Source organism: Dermacentor andersoni, chromosome 5 (assembly GCF_023375885.2).
Source record: "Dermacentor andersoni chromosome 5, qqDerAnde1_hic_scaffold, whole genome shotgun sequence".
Lineage (NCBI taxonomy): Eukaryota > Metazoa > Arthropoda > Arachnida > Ixodida > Ixodidae > Dermacentor > Dermacentor andersoni.
The window spans coordinates 188,249,115-188,272,108 of record NC_092818.1 but is presented as its reverse complement, the minus strand read 5'-3'; the positions used below and the strand labels follow the sequence as shown (position 1 = coordinate 188,272,108).

The following is a 22,994-nucleotide window of genomic DNA, read 5'->3' as shown; positions in this document are numbered from 1 at the left end:
GGACGTCTTCGCAGCACCGCCACGAGCCCCATAGAATCGATGTATAAGGACATCTGAAGTTTCGGAAGCTCGAACCCCCCACCGTCCAATTTTCCGGCCTTCGCGACGGAAGGTCCTTTGGCTCCTCGCGCAGCGCCCTTACGAAGGAAATCAACTTGCAGCCGAAGCATATCACCGCTTTGAACCACAACTAGCCGAATCTAGCCGTCACACACCGATTTGGTCTGGCCACGCTGGCTATGTTCATCGCCGCAAATGGCCACACTTCCGCCTCCGGCGGAGTTTTCGGAGTGGCTCTATTTCGTTTGTTTGCGCTGGCCACGTTTTGGCTAGCGTGGTGTGCGGTTGTGCTGTTGTGTCAAGTGTGCTCTGCGACGCTAGGCCTAGGTGCTTCGACGCTCGTCAGCGAACTCCACTGTTCGCAACTTGAGGCTTTCGCTTGCCTTCGATGGCCCCCACTCCGTCTTCGTCGTCCTCGCCGATGGCATCGAAGCACGGAAAGCAGTATCGTACCCACGGAAATAACTTTTGAACAGTTTGTTGACGCTGACAACGAGCTCAACTTCTGTGCAGAACTGACTGACGAGGGAATAGTCCGTCAGGTTGTGGGGGATTCAGAAGACTCCGATGTTGAAAATGAGGAGCCAATGCCTGCGCAGCATACAAGCGCCGAGTTGACGCGAGCACTGTTGACTTTTTCATCGATGTACAGTGCTGGCATGACCCTTGCTCAGATCGAGGCGAATATGATCGCATGCAACTGGAACGCCGTCCAAACAACAATCAACAAGTTCTTCAAGCCACTGCAGCAATAACACTGGCTGCCCGACGATGCACATGTACATAATAAACCGGCAGTCGGCTGCATACAGAGTTTTTGAACGCCTCTTTTTATAGCACCTTCATTGATGCTTTGGCAGGGTTTCGGAAGCCTGGTACTTCGCCCTTTACGTCTAGATCCGAGAAAAAAGGAAAAAAGGTGCGGTTTTTTGCATGCATGCATTTTTTCAGACTGCCTGAATTTTCGGACGTTTTTACGTTCCCTAGAGGGTCCGAAAAAACGGTCGTTGACTGTAGATAACCGTCACCACAGACTATTGAATGTGGTATGCTGAGACAAAGGCGCTGCCTCGAGGCACAGCTTTTGAGGTTGGCCAGTTTTTCATACTGAGCATAGTGCCACAGCATGGCGCCTCAATCATCACAGACCAAAGCGAAGCCTTTACAAAAGTGCAGCTCATTGAACACTTTTTTAAACCCAGCTACACGATCCATCGAAAAGGAACTGCTTACCATCCACAGGTAAATGGCTTGACCAAATGACTGAACAAAACGATGACTGTCATGCTGCCTTTGTATGTAGACGTATAGCACAAGACATGGGATGAGATATAACGTTTGCATATAGCACTGCTACTCAAACATGATTCACGACATTTGACGTTTACAGCCATAAAGTGCAGACTATGCTAGAAGCAGTGCTACCCTGCGACAACATTGCAAATCTTGACCTCACCCAAGATGTTAAACCTTTCGTGCAACATGCGGAAGAAACACGTCACCTTGCCAAAGTGAACATAAAGTAACAACAGAGCATCAATGCATGCTGTTACAATCTTCGGCAAGCGACAAGTCGAGTTGCAACCTGGTGATCAGGTTTTGGTCTGGGCCTCCATCTGCTGAAAAGGACTGTCCGAGAAACTTTTGAGCAGCTACTTCGGACCCTGCAGAGTTTTGCAGTGAATTAGTCAAGTGAATTACAAAGTCCTTCCTGACGGAAGCCAGCCTCCCCAATGTCAACAACTGTAATCCGAGATTGTGTACAATGTTGGGGTTAAACCGTACTGTAGCCCTTAATAGCTGCTGTTTTCTGCATCTTATGTTAGTTTTTTTGTTTCCTTCAGTGACTTGGGACAATACCATACATCACAGTGATTGTGACTATATCCTTTGTTTTTGTCATAGGTTCTCTCGGCCTTTTCACATCAAGCCTATGTATTTCTTTTCTTTTTCTTAAATATTTTTGGAGGAGGGGGTAATGCCACATGGTGTGGCAAACCAGGGGACTGAAGAGAATGAGGTTAATCTTGGCATCACTTGTCGACGTTTCCGCTCAGTAAAGTGGTAATGCCTGGAAACTCGGCGTTGCTTCAACAGGGTATATGTGACTACATTTTCTTAGCATCAGTGGCAATGTGTTGCAATGTTCTAATGTCCTGCTTTGCAGAGATGCTGTGAAGCCGAGTGGTTAATGTGAAATCCTTTGTCTGTGGTGTGTGCCAAATACCTTTAGTGCCTTTGTGGCCTTTGCTGTTTGGTCATGCAGCACACAAGCACTCATTTTGTTGTGTGCAGTTGAGCATACTTTCCCTGGTACAGCATTTTTCAGCACGTAGATGATGGCTCCGTTGGGCCAACACAGGGTCTGGCTGAATATAACGACCATCTGTTTTTCTCAAGTGTTGCCTTATTAACTCGGTGACTGTGACAGGTGCCAAACAGGATCACGTTGCTGCGAGGAACTTCATTCTCAAGATGTATCTGGATCAGAATCCTGATAAAAAGCGTATGGTTTACTCCCACTTCACAGTAGCCACAGGTCAGTTAGGATCCATGTGGCAATGTGACAGCACTGCTTGGGCTACAGGCACACAGCACTTGTGCTTTTAGTTGAGGAAATGGTTGACCATTTGCAGTTTGCTAGTCTATGATTAGCTTGAAGAGTGCTCCACTACCATATTTACTCAAGTTTAGGCCGGCCTCAGTTCTAAGCTGATCGCCAAAGTCCGAAGCCATGAGAGAGGGAAAAAAGAAACCCTCGAATGTGGGTTGAACAGAAAAAAGCAAGGGCAGTATTCACAAAATGAAAACTGCATTTATTGAATACAAACACGCCAAGCTCATGCTACATGGCTGCCTTCCTTATTGCTGTCATCTCATTATGGCTGGCGCATGCAAAAAGTGTCTCCCGTTGCCCCCTCCAACGATAGACATTTTTCTCAGCAATGCCGAAGTCCCGCCCAGGTTGAACGTTTGACGATGTCTTTGTGGCTAGCACAACTTTTCATTTGAAAGTGGCGTCATAGTATCATCACCTGTTTGGTGCCATTATGATAACGCCATGCTGCACGCCGATACGACACAGGTCAAAATGGCGACGTTGCTTGTGTACTTCAGTTGGCTACTGGCATGGCTAGTAGCAGCTGCGATACTGACTTTTCTAGGTGGTGCTGTCTATGCACCATATTTATTGATTTCAATTAAAAACTAGCGCGTTTTCCTAAATTTTTCTAATTTGAGCTAACCCTAGAATTTCGTATATGATTATTTGTAAAAAAGAACTGTTGGCCTAGGTTTGAGTAAATACGGTACCTAGAAGCAGCATCTCTATAGAATGTGATGTGCATCTTCTTGAGCTTGCTAGATATTGTGTGTTGTGTAGTGACTTTACGGGATTGTTTAAAATTGTAAAATGGCAGCACACGACGCCAAGTTGCTATCAGTAGAGCAAAGGTGGCTGATGCAGTCGCGAAAAATTTAATTATAGTTTGCGTGTGGATGCATGGAACTGACTAGAAAGACTGTACTTTTTTGTTTTTAATTTAGAAGCTTTCCACAGATATAGGAACTGCTTGGAAAACATTTATCTGAGGAAAACAACTGTGGTAGAACCACTTGATACGTGTGTATAGGGAGCTTCTGGGCTCCTTTGGCAGACAATTTGAGAGGCAAGACAGTTGGATGCTGTTGAGGAGAGAGACTGAACAAGGATTAATGCAAATAGTGTATTGGAGGCCAGGTATAGATGCACACACAGCATATTTGCTGTTCGACTTCCTTTCTCCTTGGGTCTACTTAAAAATTCTCCTAGGTCTTCAAAGCCTAGTTTGTCCATGACTGGCCTAGGTTAAGGTATTTATCCACAGGCACGCCATGGGAAGTAAAGGCCAACAGCAGCAAAATTTAGTTTTGACTAACGTGATTGTAAACAAGTAACATACTATTAAAGCTATACTAATGGTAGTGCACATTAAAAAACCCCAGGTGGTCGAAATTTCCGGAGTCCTCCACTACGGCGTGCCTCATAATCAGAAACTGGTTTTGGCGCATAAAACTCTATAATATAATTTAAATCTTTTATGGTAATGTTTTTGGTTTTGTTAATGACCTTTAAATAGTATCTAAGCAGACGATGTGTGCACCTGATGGTGGATCTGACGCAAATCCGAGCACATGGCCTCCGAGATTTTCAATGAGCCGCTGTCACCAGCTCATCTTAGAGGCCATGTTGAGGGTTCTGGGTTGTGCGTCGTTGTGCGTCGTTTCCAATGAATAGTAAAGGCAGCATTTCTTTTTCTTCCAATTCCAATTTTGGTACCAAAACTGTGTTTTCATGATGCAACCACTATAATTTTAAATATGAAGTTTTGGGCAGAAACTTCTCCATATCTATAATGTCGGAAACTAGGCTGTTGGAATTTTGCTGCGCTTGGCCGTTAACATAACTGAGGATGCCACAACAGTGAGCTCGATAAAGTTGGAGGTATGGTGTGGGCTCTAAAGACCGAAGGCTGTAAAAGGGACTGTTATGGCTGCCGTAGACAACATGCTGTTAGTCACGCGCAAGAGTAGAATGTGAGATCTCGCATTGTGCTCTTGCGCGTGACCAACAGCATGTAGTCTATGGCAGTCATAACAGGGCCTAGATTGCTTGCAGTGCGCGTTGGGTAGCGATTTTGTAGCGATGCCTTTTGCAGTGCTATTCCTTTCTTTTTGCTTTATCGATGGGATCATCTCGCTGGGAATGCTGGATGATAAGAGTGGTGTAGAATCGAGCGGAAGGCATCGCTACAAAATCCTGGTCTCTGCTGGCTGCATAGCCTGCCCGATAAGCAGTAGTTGAAAGCTCATTCTCCATGTAAGGCTGTTTCCATTCAGGTTGGTTTGCACAATGCGCCTCAAACCAAGAGAATTTTTAGGAAATGTTAACAGTAGGTAGCTAGTTAGTAACTGTGGGGAAACTTCCACAGAGTGAATTGGCTGGAAATAGTATGGCTCATAGAAATGCCACTGCCTTACTCAGACATGGACAACATTAGCCAGCAGGGCAGCCAGACAAGCTATATTATCGTGCAATTGGACACATTCCACTTTTGAATGCTGGTTTGTAGTACATTTGCAATTAAGTCGGGACAGTGAAAGCCAGCAGTGTAACACAGTACTGTCACCATTGTGTTATGGCAGTAGTAAATATCACAACAGATAAAACACAAACAGTTTGTTGAATACCGCTGGTATTTGGACCAGGGCACATTCAACTCTATTGTTTAGTCTCCCATCAGGACATTGGCAAACTGCATGCATTCAGAGGCTGCATTACCTTGCAGTGCAACCATCCAGCGTTCGCTGTGGTGCCCAAGACAGATGTACCACATTTACTCTTCTTTCTGGGAAAAAGAAGTTGCTAAATGCGTAATAGAGGACAAAAATCGGGCTCTGCGAGCCACATCCCACTATAGCTAGCATTGACCCTGTCACAGATGGAGTGTTTTGTGCATGTGAAAAAACACTGCTTGTATTGTGCAGGCTACACAGTTAGCGCATGAAGCTCTCTTACTTCCGGCTAATGGAATCATGGCTTGTGTTTCAGTGGGAAAAGCTGATGTGTGTGGTGCCACTGAACAAAGAACAAAGTGTCTCATTGACATGATTAGCGCACTGCACAAGCATCAAACCTGGTTGCTATTCAGGCAGTAGTAGTAAATAGCAACAATTAATTGTTACCATGCCAAGATTGTTAGGGAGCCCAGCCAAGACAGGTTTGTGGATTTTAATCTGTGTGGCTTAAGTAGTTGATTAGCAAGCAAGTCTTGGTGTATGTGCTTTTTTTCCAACGTCAAGCTTTCCTTATTAATGAAACAGGCATGATTTGAGTGCCGTGACTTGCCACATTTGCACATGACTTGCTTATGCAAGTAATTACAGTAAACGAACAATCATGACTAACAAGACAACTGAAGCCAGAGGTGCAGAGTGAAGCACCTCCAATTCACACGGAAAAGAGTGTAGATGGAAATTAAGCAGCGATTCTTCAGATTTTTGTAAAACAGCTCAGTTATGTCAGTGCACAACAGTGGGTGAGAGCAAAGTGAGGGGAAGCATTAGACAGTATTGTGATATCTGTGCCTAGCTGCCAGGGAGTTCATTGAGAGCAGGTGCTGTAGTGCTTGGCCTTACGTAAGGGAGGCTTTCTGCTAGTTGCTTCTTCTGGGTTCTAGCAAAAAAGCCATCAGTTTTGTGCATTCTTTCCTTGTGCACTACATTTTAGGTTGATTGCTGGAAACAAGTGGGCGTATATGTACATGTTCAACATGGGAGGGAGCATGACATTAGGCAGTCAGCCTTCGCAAGTCAACCTCCTATGATGCTATTCTCTCCCTGCTTTCACTCGCCAAACATGCACATCATGCTTTAAATCCTGGGAACAGCATGCCATACATTGCTTGGTTTGTGGTAGGTTTGAATATGGCAGGCCACCGGTGTTTCCACTGGTTTTTCCAGCTCATGCGGCGCATGCGAGACTTTTAGTTTTTGGCCTCGGTACCTGATAACATTGTTACCATTGCAGTGACAATTCTAAGTGTTTGCATGATTATCTGCACAATTTCCGAATGGTGCAGCAGACAATTATGACAATGAACCCAGCACAGCCTAGAAATGACTAATTGCCATCACGTGCTTGAGTGCTTTTTCTATGACGTCTCCTTTTTATTAATGTTTTTATGACTAGTCTTCAAGATTGTCACATGACATTCTTTCCTAAGGTTTAACTTTCCTCCATGATGCTCACCGAGGAAATGCATATGAGAAGCTCCTGCGTTCTTCCCCACTGCATACCTGCCAGCTCTCCCAAGTTTTGTGTAAATTTTATGAATTCAGACCTGGGGAGGTATTCTGTAAAAATCCACCATCAGGAGGACACAGGTGCTCCCAGCCAATCAACTCTTCAGCAGCAAACGAAAAGGACATGTCCACTAGATAGACATTTGCAAAATACCCCCCCCCCCCCCCCCCCCCCCAAATCCCCTGTTGTAAAATTTTATGAATGTTTCCGGAAGTTATGCGAAAAGTAAATTCAGGTTGTAATAAAGTTTCACTTGTCGGTATCTGACCGTACCCTTGGAGGCCTTCTGATGGTGAAAGGGCACCAGAGGGGTCTCTGCTTTGAGCAAGTTTATTGGGAAAAGTTCCTGAAACAGACGAAATCAGCAACAGCTGAATCATGGGAAAAGTTATTGCGATTTAAAACCAGTGTATTGCTTGATGGACTGCTTGTCGGTTATTGTGATTTCAAGTTCGATGCTGCTTGTTTGCTGCATTTAAAAATATATCATCGGTAATAAAGTACATATATATCCCACAAAAACTGTGTGCTTGGGACAAACATAGAACGTGCTATTGTCCCCTTCCAGTGTAGTGTGCTTAAGATTTTTATGAGTATTGCTGTTCACAGGCTGGCAGGTATGCTTCTGGGGTTAAGGTGGGGGGGGTGCCCTTTTTTGGTAAGGTCATTGTGTGTTTGCTGTTGGCATGTGGGGAAAATATGAGTGTCTGGAGGACAGGATGGTTTTGCCTTTGCTGCTCATTTGTCCTCAGCCCTTGTGCAACCTGTGTTCAGCATAATTTTCTTGCTTGATCTTGTTAGCATAGCAGAATGTTGGTTTTGATATCTGTTGCTGCTGGCAACCTTGATGACATCTATGCACTTTCACCTTGTTTAACATGTACTAACATGCTGGAGTGACACATGAACGGGATGCAGCAAAGTGGCACAGCTGTTCAAGTTTAGTTAGTTAAAACTGCAATGTGCATTTGTAGCACAGCTGGACTTTATAAATATACTCTAGCTCTAAAACTACCTGTCAATGATTCACACTGATTTCACAGATTAGGGAATGTGGAAATGGAAGCATGCTCTCTAGTTCTCTTGTGCTCACCATACAGTCTTATTGTATTAGTGTGCAATTAGTCGCAAGCTGTGGATATCTCCAAATCTCCATGAATTTATTGTCTAGATTTGCTTCTTTATTCAATTTTTTTCAGAATAGTTTGTGTGTGTGCATGAATGCAATTGTTATAGCTTGACATGCCTTGTTGGTGTTGCTTATACAGTGAGTCAGGTCTATTGGTCTGCTAAACAACTTATATGTTGATTGTAACAGCTTCCTGAATTACATTAAAACTTCTCACACCTGGTGTTGCTTTTGCATTAGTGAAAAAGTATGCAGCACTGTATATTCATGTTAGAGACTGTAGTATTCCTTAGTGGTGTTCATGTTAACTTAGCAACATTGAAAATAAGTTACATCAACAAAAGCTTCAAGTGTGGAGTACAAAACTTGGCACTGTGCTTGCATTTCACTAACAGTGCCATGAACTTAGTATGCTTGATGTTGCTTAGGTGTCTGCTGACGGTGTGTAGAATTCCTGTGCAACTGCTAGTAGTGCATTGGAACTGCATTTTATTTGTTCTCTATCTAAAGTTGCTCTTGCTTGCTTTCAAGTTAAGAAAGCACAGTGTACTGGATGCACACCACGTCACAAGCAACAAAGGACAAGCACCATGGTGTAGGAAAGAGCTAGCAAAGAGCACGAGGTATCTGTGCTACTCTTTGGGAGCACTCGGGTCACTGAGCACGTGGCTTGACATGCTGCCACTGCTTACAACTGAGCTAAGCGCTCTTCTTGGACAGTTGCAAGAATGTGGAGAAATGCTGCATTCTTGGCAGTTTCAAGCAGCTGCCAACAAGTGGTCACAATAGCCCAACATATATCATGGCATTTCTATGAAAGCTCTCATTATAAAGGTGTCTAACTGATTTCAGAGTGTGAAGTTGGGTTCAAGTCGTGCTTTTCTTGAGGGTTTGAGTGGTTTGTAGAACACCCTTTCTTTCGACAGTTATTGAGTTGCACAGGAGTTTTACCTTGATGAAACCCTTGCCGGAGCTTGTTTAGCTAAGGCATGCCCTGTGGCCTAGGAATTCACTCTGGGAACTGTACAATGCGGTCCTATGCTGTTTAGTAGCTGTGAACTTCAGGTGCATAGGGCCAAGTGACTATTAGGCGATCAAGGTGTCCAGAGTTTGTTTATGCCATTGCTGTCCACTTTCCGTGTGCTTTGTTAGTAGTGGTGACAAGCCCATTCTTGGGTTATTGTTACAGCAATCGCTTTTACAAAGAAAAAGCAAACATGCCTTACTTTTCACTTCATTACGTGCACTGTTGTGCTGTGTATGTTGCCACACATTCTCTCTGCTGAGGGCTGCTTTACGTGCACTTAAGTGCTGTGTGCTAGTATGCTTAACTGTGTACTAGTAGGTTTTAAGCTTGGCTTTCAGAAGTGTCTTAAATTGTTATGTTGCTTTGTTACAAAGTAGTCTTCTTTCTTCTTTTTTTTTTTCATTATAAGCGTCTAAGTAGGTAGCTGATTGCTGCAGTCTCAAGTAATTTTCAACAACTAGTGCTTGTGGTCTGTGAACAGCTGTGTGCTCATTCTTTGTGACACTTGCAAACATGTAGTTGCTCCTTGCTGGCAAACACCCTCCCCTCTGGTTCATTTACCTGCTGATCTTCACGTAGACGTTGCTTTATTTGTTTGCTCTTGTAGGACCAAAGAAAGATGCCATTCATGCTAGGGAGTTCATCCTTAAAATGTTTGTGGACCTCAACCCGGACAGTGAAAAAATCATCTATTCTCATTTCACATGTGCAACAGGTAGGAGCGTGTGGCAGCCTTGTTGGCCTGTGCGTTGCTGCTGCTGTCTGGTGCTGTTTTTTTGGTGGAGGCCTGCATGGGCAACTCACCGTAACTCTTCTCCACTGCTCCCAGAATGCTGCATTGGTGGTCCTTGGCATGTTTGCGCCTCGCTGCAGCACTGTTGCCAAGCTTGCATTTCTTGTGACCATTTGCTTTTCTTGAGTTAGATTCAATTTTTCACTCCTTTGAACAGCCCCACTCTTTGACTGTTGTGCCCTTTGACTGCAGCCCGTTTTCTGGTTTGTACTTTACAGTGTTATAATGTCTCTTGGCTTTGTTGGCCTCACTTTCTGTCGACCTGTGCGTGATGTGTTATTTCTTTCTTTCCCCCTTTCTTTTCTTCCCTCTTGCATGCCTTGCGGGCGTAAGACACGGAGAACATTCGGATGGTGTTCTGTGCTGTCAAGGACACCATTATGCAGAACAACCTTAAAGAGTACAACTTTGCCTGATGCTTTCATTCTCAGTCCTGCATTCCTTTTGAGCCGCATGCCTTGGGTTTGGATGGGTTTGTGTGACTTGCCACTTTTCTCCTTATTTTTACATTTTGGAAAGTTCTACCAGTGCCTCTTGTTCATTTTGAATCACATTCAACATTCCTGCAAGATATTTGTTCTCATGTGCATCCATCTCAGTAAACACTCTTTAGAAAAATACAGTTCGGGGGCATCTTGCTGTTTTGAATTATGGGAATGCTTCAAGAGCATTAAGACCTCACTCATACATTTACATTTTAAATAGATGCAAATGCCCATGACGTCTAGGGCACAAGTTTTTGTCTTGCTGGAACGGTGAATGGCTTCTGTTATGCACTGCAAGTGTCTTAACTGGAGTGCATTGCAATCTTTTCCTGAGAACATTATTGTAGAATAGTTTATTGTGAACTTGGTTTGTTTAGACTAAGTGATTTTATGAATTACGCATAAATGAAGGATTAGTACTTGCTTCTAGAATTTTGTCTCTAGCTCTAACTGATAAAGTCGCACACCCTCCATGGTGATATTGGGCTGTGCTGCTTTCACTGTAAGTAAGGTTTGTTACCTTTTCTGGTGAACTACCATATCTTTTTTCGGTTATGAGGTTGTCGCAATTATAAAGCGATATACAGTTAACGGATCATTCACTCCGTGGCATGTGCCTGATATACTGGAAACTAGGAAGTAAAGAAGAGAGAGGGAGAAAACAAAGTTTCACTGTGGTGAAAAAGTGTCCAGATTTTGCAAGCTGCCAGGAAAGCTTGTGAATGCGATGTTGTGGGCTTTTATTTGCGGGCAAACAGGGCAGCTTATTTTAAAAGGCCATTGTCCTGCCATCCCTATAAACATAGGAAAGTACAGTCAGAGCATGCATTAAATTTTTATCTTCTGGCAACTTGGAGAGCTTTACCGCTTTCTACGAGCAGAACGATAACAGGATCACAACTTTGGTTGCGGGGCACTTGTCTCACTTCATTGCAGATTGTGTCTGCACAGACAGGGTGGAGTTAGCTAATGATTCTCTGCGACAAAAACTTGTAAAAGACTACAACTAGGTCGCCTGAGACCGTGTTGCTATTTATTATGTTAAATAAGAAACATTGGATGCGTGCTACACGTAAGGTGTGTGCGCAATTATGCAGCTCACCAGCCATTGTTTCGCTTGCCTTGTTCTGTTGGCTTGGTTGGAGACTACTAGGTTCACTAGACTATGGACTAGGCCAGCAGTGCCATCTCGTTACCTTTAGCATTGAGGATGCACTGGCGAAAACTTAGTTCATTCTGCTTATAGTGGTGTCAGAGTTCTCACGTCGTCTGTAGGTGTAGTTCAAAAGTTAGAACAACATGTTACGGGGTGTTTAAAATTGCAGTCATTGTATATATAGGGAGGTGGCATCGCGATGATTTATGAAAAATCGTTTGGTGACTGACCCAGTTTGGTTCATTTCTAATCTGACTTGGAAACTTCATAAAATCAACACATCCTAGGAAATGCCACTTTGTGGCATGTCCTGCCACTGCTATCCACCAGTCAAGGCGACACTTTGTTCCACGAATGGCTCGTCGAAAATGACAATTGACAGCATTCACTTTGCGTTGGTTTGATGGCAAACACTGCCTCACCTGCCAAAGTTTATTAGTTGCTACAATTTGTACTGCCGTCTAAAATTTGCATCACCAGAAATATGGTGCTGCTGATGCCATATTGTCGCGTTGTAAGGGACAAACCACACAGTAGCAAAACTCTGAGTCTCAAGTTTAACCTTTTATTGGGTGAGCTCGTGACCAGAAAGACAAGTGACACTAAAAGCATAACTATAGTGGCGAGCACAGTAGTAGTTTGCTGATAGGACCTACAGGTCAAACATGTTATACATTCCAGCATAATTGCTGGTGCTCATGTACATTCCAGAAAGTACACCACCATTTGCTTTGTGTGCTCAATGATTACACAAAGATATTTTTGCTATAGAATTGGCAACAGCATTCAAGAAAGTTCTAATAGAGAATAGAAGAATAATAGAAGTTCTAACGATACCTTTGTAACATTTGTTAGCCTGTGGAAAATGGTCACTGGAAAAACAATGTACACATGTCATTATCAAAACAGTAACTGACTCTATCAGCCTCTGAGGCTTTGAGGCATGGTTTTGAGGCTAAGGGCTCTGGGGAATAAACTTTGCATTATATTCTAACAAATACGGCAGATTGATCCAAGTTGCACATTACATTTGTGATCTTGTTTTATGTTTATAGTAGTGGGGATGCTCTGCAGTGACCTCTGTAGGGAACGCCTTGTTGTATGTGGAGAATTTTTGTGGCCAGCATATCATGTGTATTAGCTACTATGCAAAGCATGGCATCATTAAAGAATGTCCCTTAAAGTGATTGTATCAAAGATACATGCTAAACCAGGCTCGACAGTATGTCAGCCGCATCATGATCTTAGTTAGGTAGCAAACTGGACTCAGTCTAGTGAACATCCCTTCCTTTCCTTCCTCCCTTTTGTCTCTCTACCATATATGGGTTCGCTTCTCGATTTCATTCCATTCTTGTCGAGGTGCGGGACCACCGATCCGGGTGATGACAGCATCACGGGCTTGCAAGGCAGTGGTGAATGGAATCATTGTTATTTAGTCACAGTGTTACAGTTGAACCCTGCAATAATGAAAGCGCTGTTAAAAGTAGGGGAGGGAAAAAAAAAAAAAAGATTGCTTTGAGAGGAACTCAGTTGTGTGAAATGAATGGTCCAAACTTGGAAATGCACAGATAGCCTACAACTGCAAATATTTCATTATTACTCTGCTGAAACATTCTTTAGAGTGACTTGAGGACTGTATTTTTACTACTCAGAGAGCACTCCATTGCCCTGTTATCATCCATGGCTTGGAATGAACAGTTCTTGTACATACTGTAAATTTCATTCTCCTCTCCTTGAGCATCAGAGTGCACAAAATCTTGGTTCTTGATGTCACCAGTCTTGCCCACTCTGCTGACAAAGGCTTCATTGGTTAACTACCCATGGACAAGCATCTATGCACGTGGAAATTTTTAGGCTTAGTTCATACAGAACTGGGCTGTCATCACTGCAAAGTGCGTCCTATGAATTTGTCAGCGAAGATGGCACTTTACTAGTGGCACTGGCCCTGTTGATGCATCTTCGTACATGCTCTGTCCAGCAACGTTGAGTTCTAAAGTACTGCCCATGTCATCCATCCCTGTACATACACAACTAAACAGCACAACCACAAGTGGTAGTGAGAAATGGCGTAAATGTTGATTGGCAAGTGTTTTATTTCGAAAGAACAGCAACTTATGGACATTATGGACATGTACAGCAACCTGGATGAAAAGAAAATAACATCAAAACATTAAAGGCATGGGTTGCATTATTGACGTTAGTTATCAAGGTAGATAACTTTTTTGTCATGTAGGACATTTGGTGGTTTGCTGAAACGTGCTTGGCTGAGCTGGTCTTTAGCAGCGGCTGTGCTAGGTGAGGCATGCGCCATTGTTCAATGGGGGTGTTCTTCAGGAGACAAAACCACACCGCCCTTTCCATTCCAAATTGGGCCCATTTTTCCATCTCACTATTGGCAATTGCCAGTTTATTATCCTTCAAATACAATGAATGGCTAAGAGACAATACACAGAGGAGGGTCCCAATGTCAGACTGCAACAGAACCCTCAGTTAATAATAACATGGAAATACATATGAAAGATGAGCAAGCTGAGTAAAAGAAACAAACACAATCGCGAAAAATGCAACATAGAAAAATTAAATAAACAAAAACAATTGTCAGTATACAAGCCTATTGTGCATAAAAAAAGCTGTCAATACATACAAATGGCAAATGGAGTGTAATGAATGATGTAAACTTAGTTATTCATGTAAAAAAGCTTAAGGGCATGAACGTATGAAGGTTTAATGCTGTTTGGTAAACCATTCCACAGTTTATAGCAGCGAATGATGATGCCATATTTCCATAGTCAGAATGAACCATAAGCAGTAGAAAATTTGAGTTACGTGCAAACCTGGTATTACTATTATTGATGAGGTACCTAGAATAAATGAATTCATATGAAAGCTGTTTAGTAAGTAATTTATAAAACATACTTATTAAATGATAGTTGAAGAAGTTCGTTACAAGGATGTTATTTTCACAAAGTAATGGAGTAGCACTCATGAAAAACTTGCTTTTAGTAATAATGTGTATTGCTTGGTTTTGAAAGTGCTGAATAGGTGACATATGACAGTGATATGTGTTTCCTCAGGAAACAATGCCGTAATTAATGTGACTGTGAATGAAAGCAAAGTATAATGCTAATATGCGTCTTTGGAGAAATATGCTCTTGGTTTGATTAATGCTCTAATGCCGAAGGTACACTTTTTCTTAATGAAGGCAATGTCTTGAGAGAACTTGAGGTTAAAATCTAATTTGATGTCCAAAAATGATACACAGTCGGAGATGGGAATGTGATAACCATCTAGAGTTATCTCAGGCAAGCCAGGTAGTATTCTTTGACTAGATTGGAAAATCATGGCAAGTTTTGGTAGGATGTATAAATAAATGATTGAAAGAATAGCAGGGTGCAACAATATGTTCAAGCTCATTGTTGATTTTAAGGACTAAGGTTGTTAAAGATTTGTCACCCAATGAGATAGTAATAGCATCTGTGTATGGTACACAATGTGCAGATTTAGGACATGTGGGTAAATCATTAATATAAATGGAGCCTTGTGGTACACCTTCGTTAATAACTTTAGCATCAGAATAAGCACCTCCAGAAAAAACTGTTTGTTCTCTATCATGCAGATAACTTTTTAGGAGTTTTAGTACTGGACCAGTTATTCCCAGGGCTTCTAGCTTAGTAAAAAGTATGTTATGATTAATCGTATCAAAAGCTTTAGTGAAGTCCAAAAATACCGAATCAATGAAGTTACCCATATCAATCGAGTGACAAATGTAGTCTGCTAGGGATATTAAAGCTAACTTAGTTGAACTACCAGCACGAAAACCAAATTGAGAAGATTGCAACAAATCAAATTTTTTAAAGTAAATATTTAGGCACTTACAGTGACGATGAAATTTTGACAATTTCTGTATATGTCCGAATGGGCCAAAATTCATTCCTGTTTTAGAGAAATTTGACTTGGGTGAGTTAGGATCATAGTTCAATCCACATGACAAGACCTATGGGGAGGGAGATATATTACGTGGCACTGCTCTATTCCAGTGTTTGTCTTGCTTTGCCTTGTTCATTTCCACTCTTCTAGTGTAGTTCACATTGTGCAGTGCAAGAACACACAGGTCACTTGAAGTTTCATGACATGCTGGCTGCATGTTCCGATTATTGTTCTCCATTTCATACATAGCAGGCAGTGCTGTGAAGGCTAGAGATACTTCTTTCACTGTTTGCATATGTGACCAAAAATATTGCTTTACATATGATAGAAAGATAGTTAACGTCAAATTATTTGGACAGCGATAATTCGGACATCCTCAATTATTCAGACCACCCCGCTGCACTGCCACTGGCCCCATAGACTTGGTGCGTAAGGATGACCAATATTTCAGACACCTTGCAGCTCATTGCATGGCAATTACGACTCTGCTTGCACGACCGTGAGCTAATATGGCTACCGAGTCAAGCAGGAATAGCCATATTTTCGTTTTGAGATACTATTACCAACATTGTTGTCAGTCATGTCGTTGGTGCACCGCGAAACCGAAACTAGTGAAGCTTAGTTGATTAAGTGATAGCCAATGAGAATTTGGTGCATGCCTTGACTGTACTTTCATTTATCTGTAGTGACATCATGATAATGGTCGAGATGCAGGCTGAGATGTAGCGCCGCCTTCCGCTCCATTCTGTGCCACTCTTGTCATGTACTGTCCGTGGCCGGCTGATTCTATTGATAATGTGTGCTGAGCGTCGCACTGACCAATGGTGAAGCGCAAAAAGTATGAAAAGGAATAGCATAGAAGACATTGCTAGAAAATCATGGCCACTATATGTCTAGGACAAAGGCAAGTATATGCACGCGCAGCAACTTGCGTTGAGAAACTTGGATGCATTCTTGAACTATCACTTTTAAAAGATACTTTCATGTTTGCTATATTTCTCGGTGACTAGCACTGGACCCATCAATGGGCAGCAGTGCCTCCACACAGTGATAAGATGGCATGCTTGGCACTGTGCCAAGAATGCAACTGCTCATAGAAGCCATTGTATCTGGCGCTAGTCTCACCAGAGATAGCGTGCTTGGCACTGGGCCAAGAATGCTGATGCTCCTAGATGCAGATGTGTCTTGCACTATAGTTGCACTAAATTGAAGGTATTTCCGAAAGTGACTCCCAGAATATGACACACCACAGCATTTGGCCACTTGTGGAATGGTCATTTATTTTTTGGCGAATTCGGTATTTCGGACTCCTGCTTATTCAAACATCCTGGTGGTCCCCGTTGGGTCTGAATTACTAGTCGCTGACTGTTCAATGTAACCTAAGTCTTCTAATTTTACTTCACCGAATATAACATATATATTCCATATTCAAGGCATTAGAGATGTAAACTTATTTACCACCATATTAATGTAGTAGCATGTTTCTGTGACCAGCTGCCATGACGCATCACTTGCACTCACAACCAAAATATGGTACATCGTCTACTAGAAGCTAAAGTTTGCACAAGAAATATGCGATTTGACATAAAGTTGCATCCACAATTTCTAAGATGTGAAGTAGCTTACACTGCGAGAAACGCAGAGTGAGACTTGTATGATCGAACTACTTGCATAGTTTCCACAGCATTGCCTGCCATGTATGAAACAAAGTATATTACACTGGAAACATGGGCATAGATGTTTTGGAGCAGTTGCCAGTTTTAACCAATATGTTGCTAGGGAACTGGATTGGACTGGAAAACTGTATCGTGGTCCGGCAACCATTCAGGTTTTAAAATTTTATGCTTTTTGATACCAGGTTGTGAAGTCTTCAAGCACGAGTGCTTGGCATAGCAAATCCTGTATGTTAGTGTAGCGCAGAGGATGGCTGTTGTCTGAGCATATTAGCTTCATTTCAGTGTATGAGAATCGTGTTACGCTGGTCATCTGTGGGAATTGGCTTTTGCGTTAGCCGTCACATTGGTCAGTGTATGAGCACACAAGAGTTAAGTCTTGTCTTTGTACCACTGGAACTGCAGCCAGTTTGGATTAGATTCACCCAGTGGCATGTGAGTGTAGCCGTGAAAGCCTCTGGTCTTCCTTTTGTTCATGAGGCATGATCAAAAGTTGTAGGTGGCAAGTCTATATTTATACAATTTATGGAACAACACTGGACTCCGAGGTAGTTATACAAAATGAGGCATGATCAAAAGTATTAGGTGGCAAGTCTATATTTATGCAACTTATGGAACAGCACTGGACTTCGAGGTAGTTACACAAACAAGAAACATGTTTTTGATTGACCACATTGAAAATATTTACACCTTTGCGTAATATAGTATTTGGCATGAGACCTCATTGGAATGGCATAGTTCCCACTGGCTTCAAAAACCTACGCTTATTAAAAGTAATATTCTTGAACATAGCCAATTCAGAATGTGGTCCCTGCTATGACCAGTGCTTCTTAGCTAACTGTAAGTGCTTCTTAGCTAACTGTTTACACACGCTGCAGTCATCGCACCTTCTTTTTTTTTAGTGACTTTACATTGAAGGTAATAAAAAAAAATCCTTTACTTGTGCTGTCCACGTTTACACAGTGTACTTACTGAAGCAGTCGTGTGTCAGTGCCAGTCCCAAAACTTATTGTCATCCTACGGGCTTCCCCATATTAGCAGACTCTCATTTTACTGGTGAAGTTTTTCTTTTCCCTCTGATTTTCTTGTCTTGAAAGCAACGCTCGTCTCCCTTCCCCATTTCCTCTGCTTTCTGGCCTGCAGACACAGAGAACATCCGGTTCGTGTTTGCCGCCGTAAAGGACACCATCCTGCAGCTGAACTTGAAGGAGTACAACCTAGTGTAGAAATTGCCTGAAGTTGACCACAGGTTTTCCCCAGCCCACCCCTGGAGGCAGGTTGTCTTCTCTCTCTCTGCCCCTTCTCACATCTTGCTCCCTCTCGTCCGGCTTGCAAGAAGGAGAGAACATCACAAGCTCGGTGAAGATCGCTTGCCGCGATAAACCGACAGAGACGGCGCTCCCCCCTGCTTCCTCTGGTGGAGGCAACACAATGCCAAGAGTGACATCACTGTGGATACTTTGCTGGCGCACATATGGACAACACATATGCTTGTTTTCCTATAAAGGAGAAGAGACCGTGTGAGACAGTCCTTCTCTCCTGCCTCTTCCTACAATAGGGGGGTTGCGACTCTTTTAACCCACTACGTGGTGCCATTTCTGGGGAGGATGGAAGACATGCCTTCTTGTTGTTGCCACACTCCTTGGCAGATGCTTCTCCTTTTTCTTGGACTCGCAAACACAGCCTGTACACTTGTTTTAGTCTTGCTGCCCTGTATGTTTTCCCTTTATTATGCTATGCCCACTACACTCTGTTGCTGTTGTTTTGTTCCACTGAAAATTTGTTACAACAGCACTTCTGTGATTTCTTTTTTCTTTAACATACCTTTGGGAGCAGCTGCTGTTCATGTCTATTAGATAAGAAAGCGTTACACACGCCTGGGATAACCTTCTTGAGGCTTGCGACCCTGAAGCCACTTAAGGACATTTGTGCTGCTCCATGTATGTTGTCCCTGCACATGCTGCCAGTTTTCTTTCTTTTTTTCTTCTTTTTTCTTAAGTCCGTTTTTAAAGGAGTGCCAAACAGGAAAGGTGTTCGGATGTGTGCTGCTTGCCAGCTGCAAGTACTTTTGCCACATTGGTCAGCATAGCTGGAAGCATGAGAGAATAGTGTTGCCACACCGCACTGGCTGCACCGCACCGCATTGATGCTGCACATCGGTGCCAGAGCCCATGGTTGTATGTTGGTACAGTGCACTCGTTGCAGATTTGTAGACCTGCCTGCCCTTAACAAGCTCAAATAATGACAGGGGTGAACAAGTCCACGCTTGGGGACTTTTGTGGCAGTTTTTTTTAAACCAATCGCCATGCTTCGTATATGCTAGTGTTTGGTGCACATCTGTATGCGAGTTCCTTGTTTCTTTTTTCTTACTATTGCTTTTTCCTTGTGTCGTTCACAAGTGCCCACCTGTCTGCCAGTTTGCGAGTTTCTGTCCCTCCCCCCACCCTTCTTTTTTTTCTTTTGTAGCAGGTTTTGTTCAAACCCTTTTACCTAGTCAGCGTTTTGTACATAGGCAACATGGCAGGTGGCATTGTGCGTCATTGCGAGTTCTGGAACAGCTGTGGGTCCAATTCTGCACTCCTTGGCAAGCACACCATTCTGCCAGCGCCTAAACGCAACCATTGGGAATGTGTGTTGTGCAAGTGCTTAGGGGGGAGAGGGGAAACAACTTGTGACACAGGCTCTGCGAGAAGGTGCCTGAAGTGCCGCAGTAGGCCTCATAGCCGAGACCTGTCAGCAGTATTGTGGATGCGCAGCTCTGGCTTGGTTTCCTTTTTTGGCCATTGTGCGTCTCCTTGGCATGATTGTGCTGCACCTGCTATTCTCAGCATGCTTCTGTCTTGAATGTGTGCATGTGTGCTTTAGATATTGGGCAAACACACAAACAAGTACAGTTCTCCAGACAAAGGTGCAGTTGGAGGACAACCCCCGTTTCAGGCTGCTGAAGTATAACTATATTTCTTCTTTCGTTACCCCCCCCCCCCCCTTTTTTTTTTTCACAACACTAGGTGAACCCATTTAGAATCAATTGCCAATCAATTGCTGTGTTCATAAGAGCGGGATTTTGGCCATATTATAGATGGACCTTGTCAGAATCCGCTGTGTAACGCACAGTATTGGTTTTTACGTTTTTGTCAAAGTCGCTAGTGGTTATGCTTGGTTTTAGTTTCTGTATCAGCTGGCAGCCCCATGACTGACATTTACAATAATGTATTGAACATTGAGTATTGCTGTGCTAGTTGCTCATTTTCTATAACACCTTTCATCCTCTGAAGAGTCTTCATGTGGATTACCAAAACACAACTGCCCACTGTATTTTATGTATGCATGTCTCTCTCTCGAATCATTTTTCTTTCTCTTTTTGTTTATTCCGGCAAACCTACATTTTGAGAGCAAGAGCAGCCTAGGAGTCTTCAGGGTACAGACCCTTTTTCGCAGATGTTTCATTTTCCAAGGTGGGGGCTGGGACATAATTATACTGCCACGTTGCAAATACGCCAGGATGTGAGCGAATGCGAGGAAAACACTGGTCCTCCTGTTTGGTTGGGAGTTGGGCCGACTTGGAAGCTTGTCAGTGTTCACAGACTGCTTGCCATGTGCATTGAGAGGCTTTCCTCGAGAAGCTCTTCATTGTCGCCATCCCAAAGTGTTTGTGGTGCGACGTTTCGTCCTGACGGAGGCAACAAACCACACAATGGTGTCTCACTTATTCTCGCAGACATCCTTCTGAATGAGCAAATGGGTGTGTAGTTTTCAGCTACAACAGGTGTAGTGCGCCCTCAGTGAAAGGGTGACATGCTCTCCACTTGTTACTTCATCCTTCCTCTCTGAACCCCAGCCCCCTTCTCTACTTTTTTCACAATGCCTTGCTGCTGCTGTTGCTGCTGCTGTTGCTGGAAGTATGCGTGTAGGACTGTGAGAAGACAACAGCAGAAGAAAAAAAAATGGGGTGTGTGCTGATGTTTTTTATAAGCTTGCGCATGCGCGCATTGTGCGACTGTGGTGTGTTTGTGTTGTTTGACAGGGAAAAACAAAAAGATGTGCAAGTGAGCTTTTTTGAAGTCCGACCGCGTGCAAGAGAAGACAAAATGTGTATCTTAGTATGGTGTGTATGTCAGGCCTATCTTTTTTTATATATATATATATAAGGAAAAAAAATGCTAGTTATTTAAAAGAGGACAGTGTGTAAAGAGTATGATTAGTGTTTTATAGAGCAATGCATATGGTCCCCTTCTTAAGCCCCTTTCCACTGTCATTCCCGAAGTGCTTGTTCCTCCTTCGTCCTCCATTCTCTTCACAGCCTGCCCCCACCTTCCCCATTGCGTGCGTTTAATCTCTGTCCCAACCTTTCTCCTCAATTTCCCAGTGTTGTGTTGTCTGGTTGCAGTTAAAGGTGGATTTCCTCTCCTGCGTGGTTCCCGCTTTTGGCTCATCCCTCCATCCTTAATCATTACCGCAATCCCCCTTTTCGGTGACCTATTCGATGAAACAAGAAAAAAAAAAAAACATACTTGGTACCTGATTCTTGTCACATAAGGCAGGAGGACAGAGTTTTTTTCAAAGCGCTGGACTTCGCTTTCATAGGTGCATGGTGCAGGAGTTGAACTTGGTAGTTGTACTTTTTCTGGGGGCATACCAATGACGATCTGACGACTTTTGGGCGGGGGGCTAGGCTGGGAGGAGAATAGTGTGCGTGCGTTTGGCCATTTCTATAATTTCTTCTTTTCTTCTTTACACTTTGCTCGACATTCTCTCACCACTCTCCTCTTCACGGTGCTTTTCAGCCCTTAGGCTCACAAAAAAAGGGGGGGGGGGGGATCGGAGCATCTGCTGTTTGCAGCCTATGTCTTTTTTTTTTTTGCAATGTAGAACAAAGCCTAATCGTTTATTCGCTATTATTATTATTATTATTATTATTATTATTATTGCTCCTGTGTTTTGTACAGTATTGTTCGGAGCGTCGTTTATAGTTGAGAGGAAGAGATATATATATATATATATATATATATTAGTTTCGTAGGATACTTGCCTGTTGTGTTTTAACAGTGCATATTTTTTTTTTGCCCCCGTCCGATGCCTTGCCAAACTATTTTGGGGATTCTGCATAGTGCGGAAGTCAGGCTGATGTTTCTTCAGCTACTTTACGCTTGTTGCAAAGTATGTGTTTTCGCCTTGGGGGCCTTGTTGTGTGAAGGCTGGAAGAGGCGACTTGTTTGTTTCTTGTCATGCATTTTTTTCTTTGTCATGTTGATTGTTTTTTTTTCTTATTGTTTGTGCTGCACACACATGAAATTTCTTTTGTTGATCGTGCATGGCGCGCTGCGCGGCTGTACGGACTTTCATTACAATGTATATGGCGCTTCCTCGATGATGAGACACGCTGCATCTCCGGGAAAACTGCAGTGTGTGTGACCATTGTGCAGAAGATAGCAGCACCAGACAGAACAGGAACGGACTCCCACCTAGTACGGGACAAGGTGTGCATGTATTGTGTGTGTGCATGTATATATTATACATACATAAAATATATATATATAAATGATACGAGCTCTTGACGAAAACATAATGCTTTGTCAGGTCGTTCAGAGTGGGCTCTGAGACACACACACACTTTGAGGACTTTACCTTTATATGGATGTGTAAATTTGTAATATTCAAATTAATGCAACCGTTGGGTAAAGTATTGAATAAATTCTCTTAAATTCTCGTTTGAAAATGAGCTGTGTGTTCCCTGATTTGTTCTTCAAACCTCGATTGGGCCCCTTCTGTGGGTTTTGGTGTGCTGGTCCAGCGGGTGATCGCTGAACGCAGTGCTGTGGATGCAGTTGCTTCTGCTGTTCCTGTTTTCAGTTAGCTATCAGAAGGTCCAGATTTTTCAGTCGATTGAAGCAACGATCAGT

General features: G+C 43.0%; 1 protein-coding gene across 2 annotated transcripts in view; it reads left to right on the top strand.

Annotated features, from left to right (window-relative positions):
* The window catches only part of LOC126531743 (guanine nucleotide-binding protein G(q) subunit alpha), a 78,177-nt gene extending 55,364 nt beyond the window's left edge, over positions 1-22,813 (top strand). The window contains exons 7-8 of one of the 2 annotated variants that reach the window (XM_050179450.3): positions 9,668-9,775; positions 18,238-22,813. In XM_050179450.3, the coding sequence (XP_050035407.1) occupies positions 9,668-9,775; positions 18,238-18,320 (191 nt within the window). In that variant the 3' untranslated portion in view covers positions 18,321-22,813. The remainder of the gene's footprint in view (positions 1-9,667; positions 9,776-18,237) is intronic. The other variant, XM_050179451.3, reaches the window with a different exon arrangement.
* Positions 22,814-22,994: the final 181 nt, after the last annotated feature.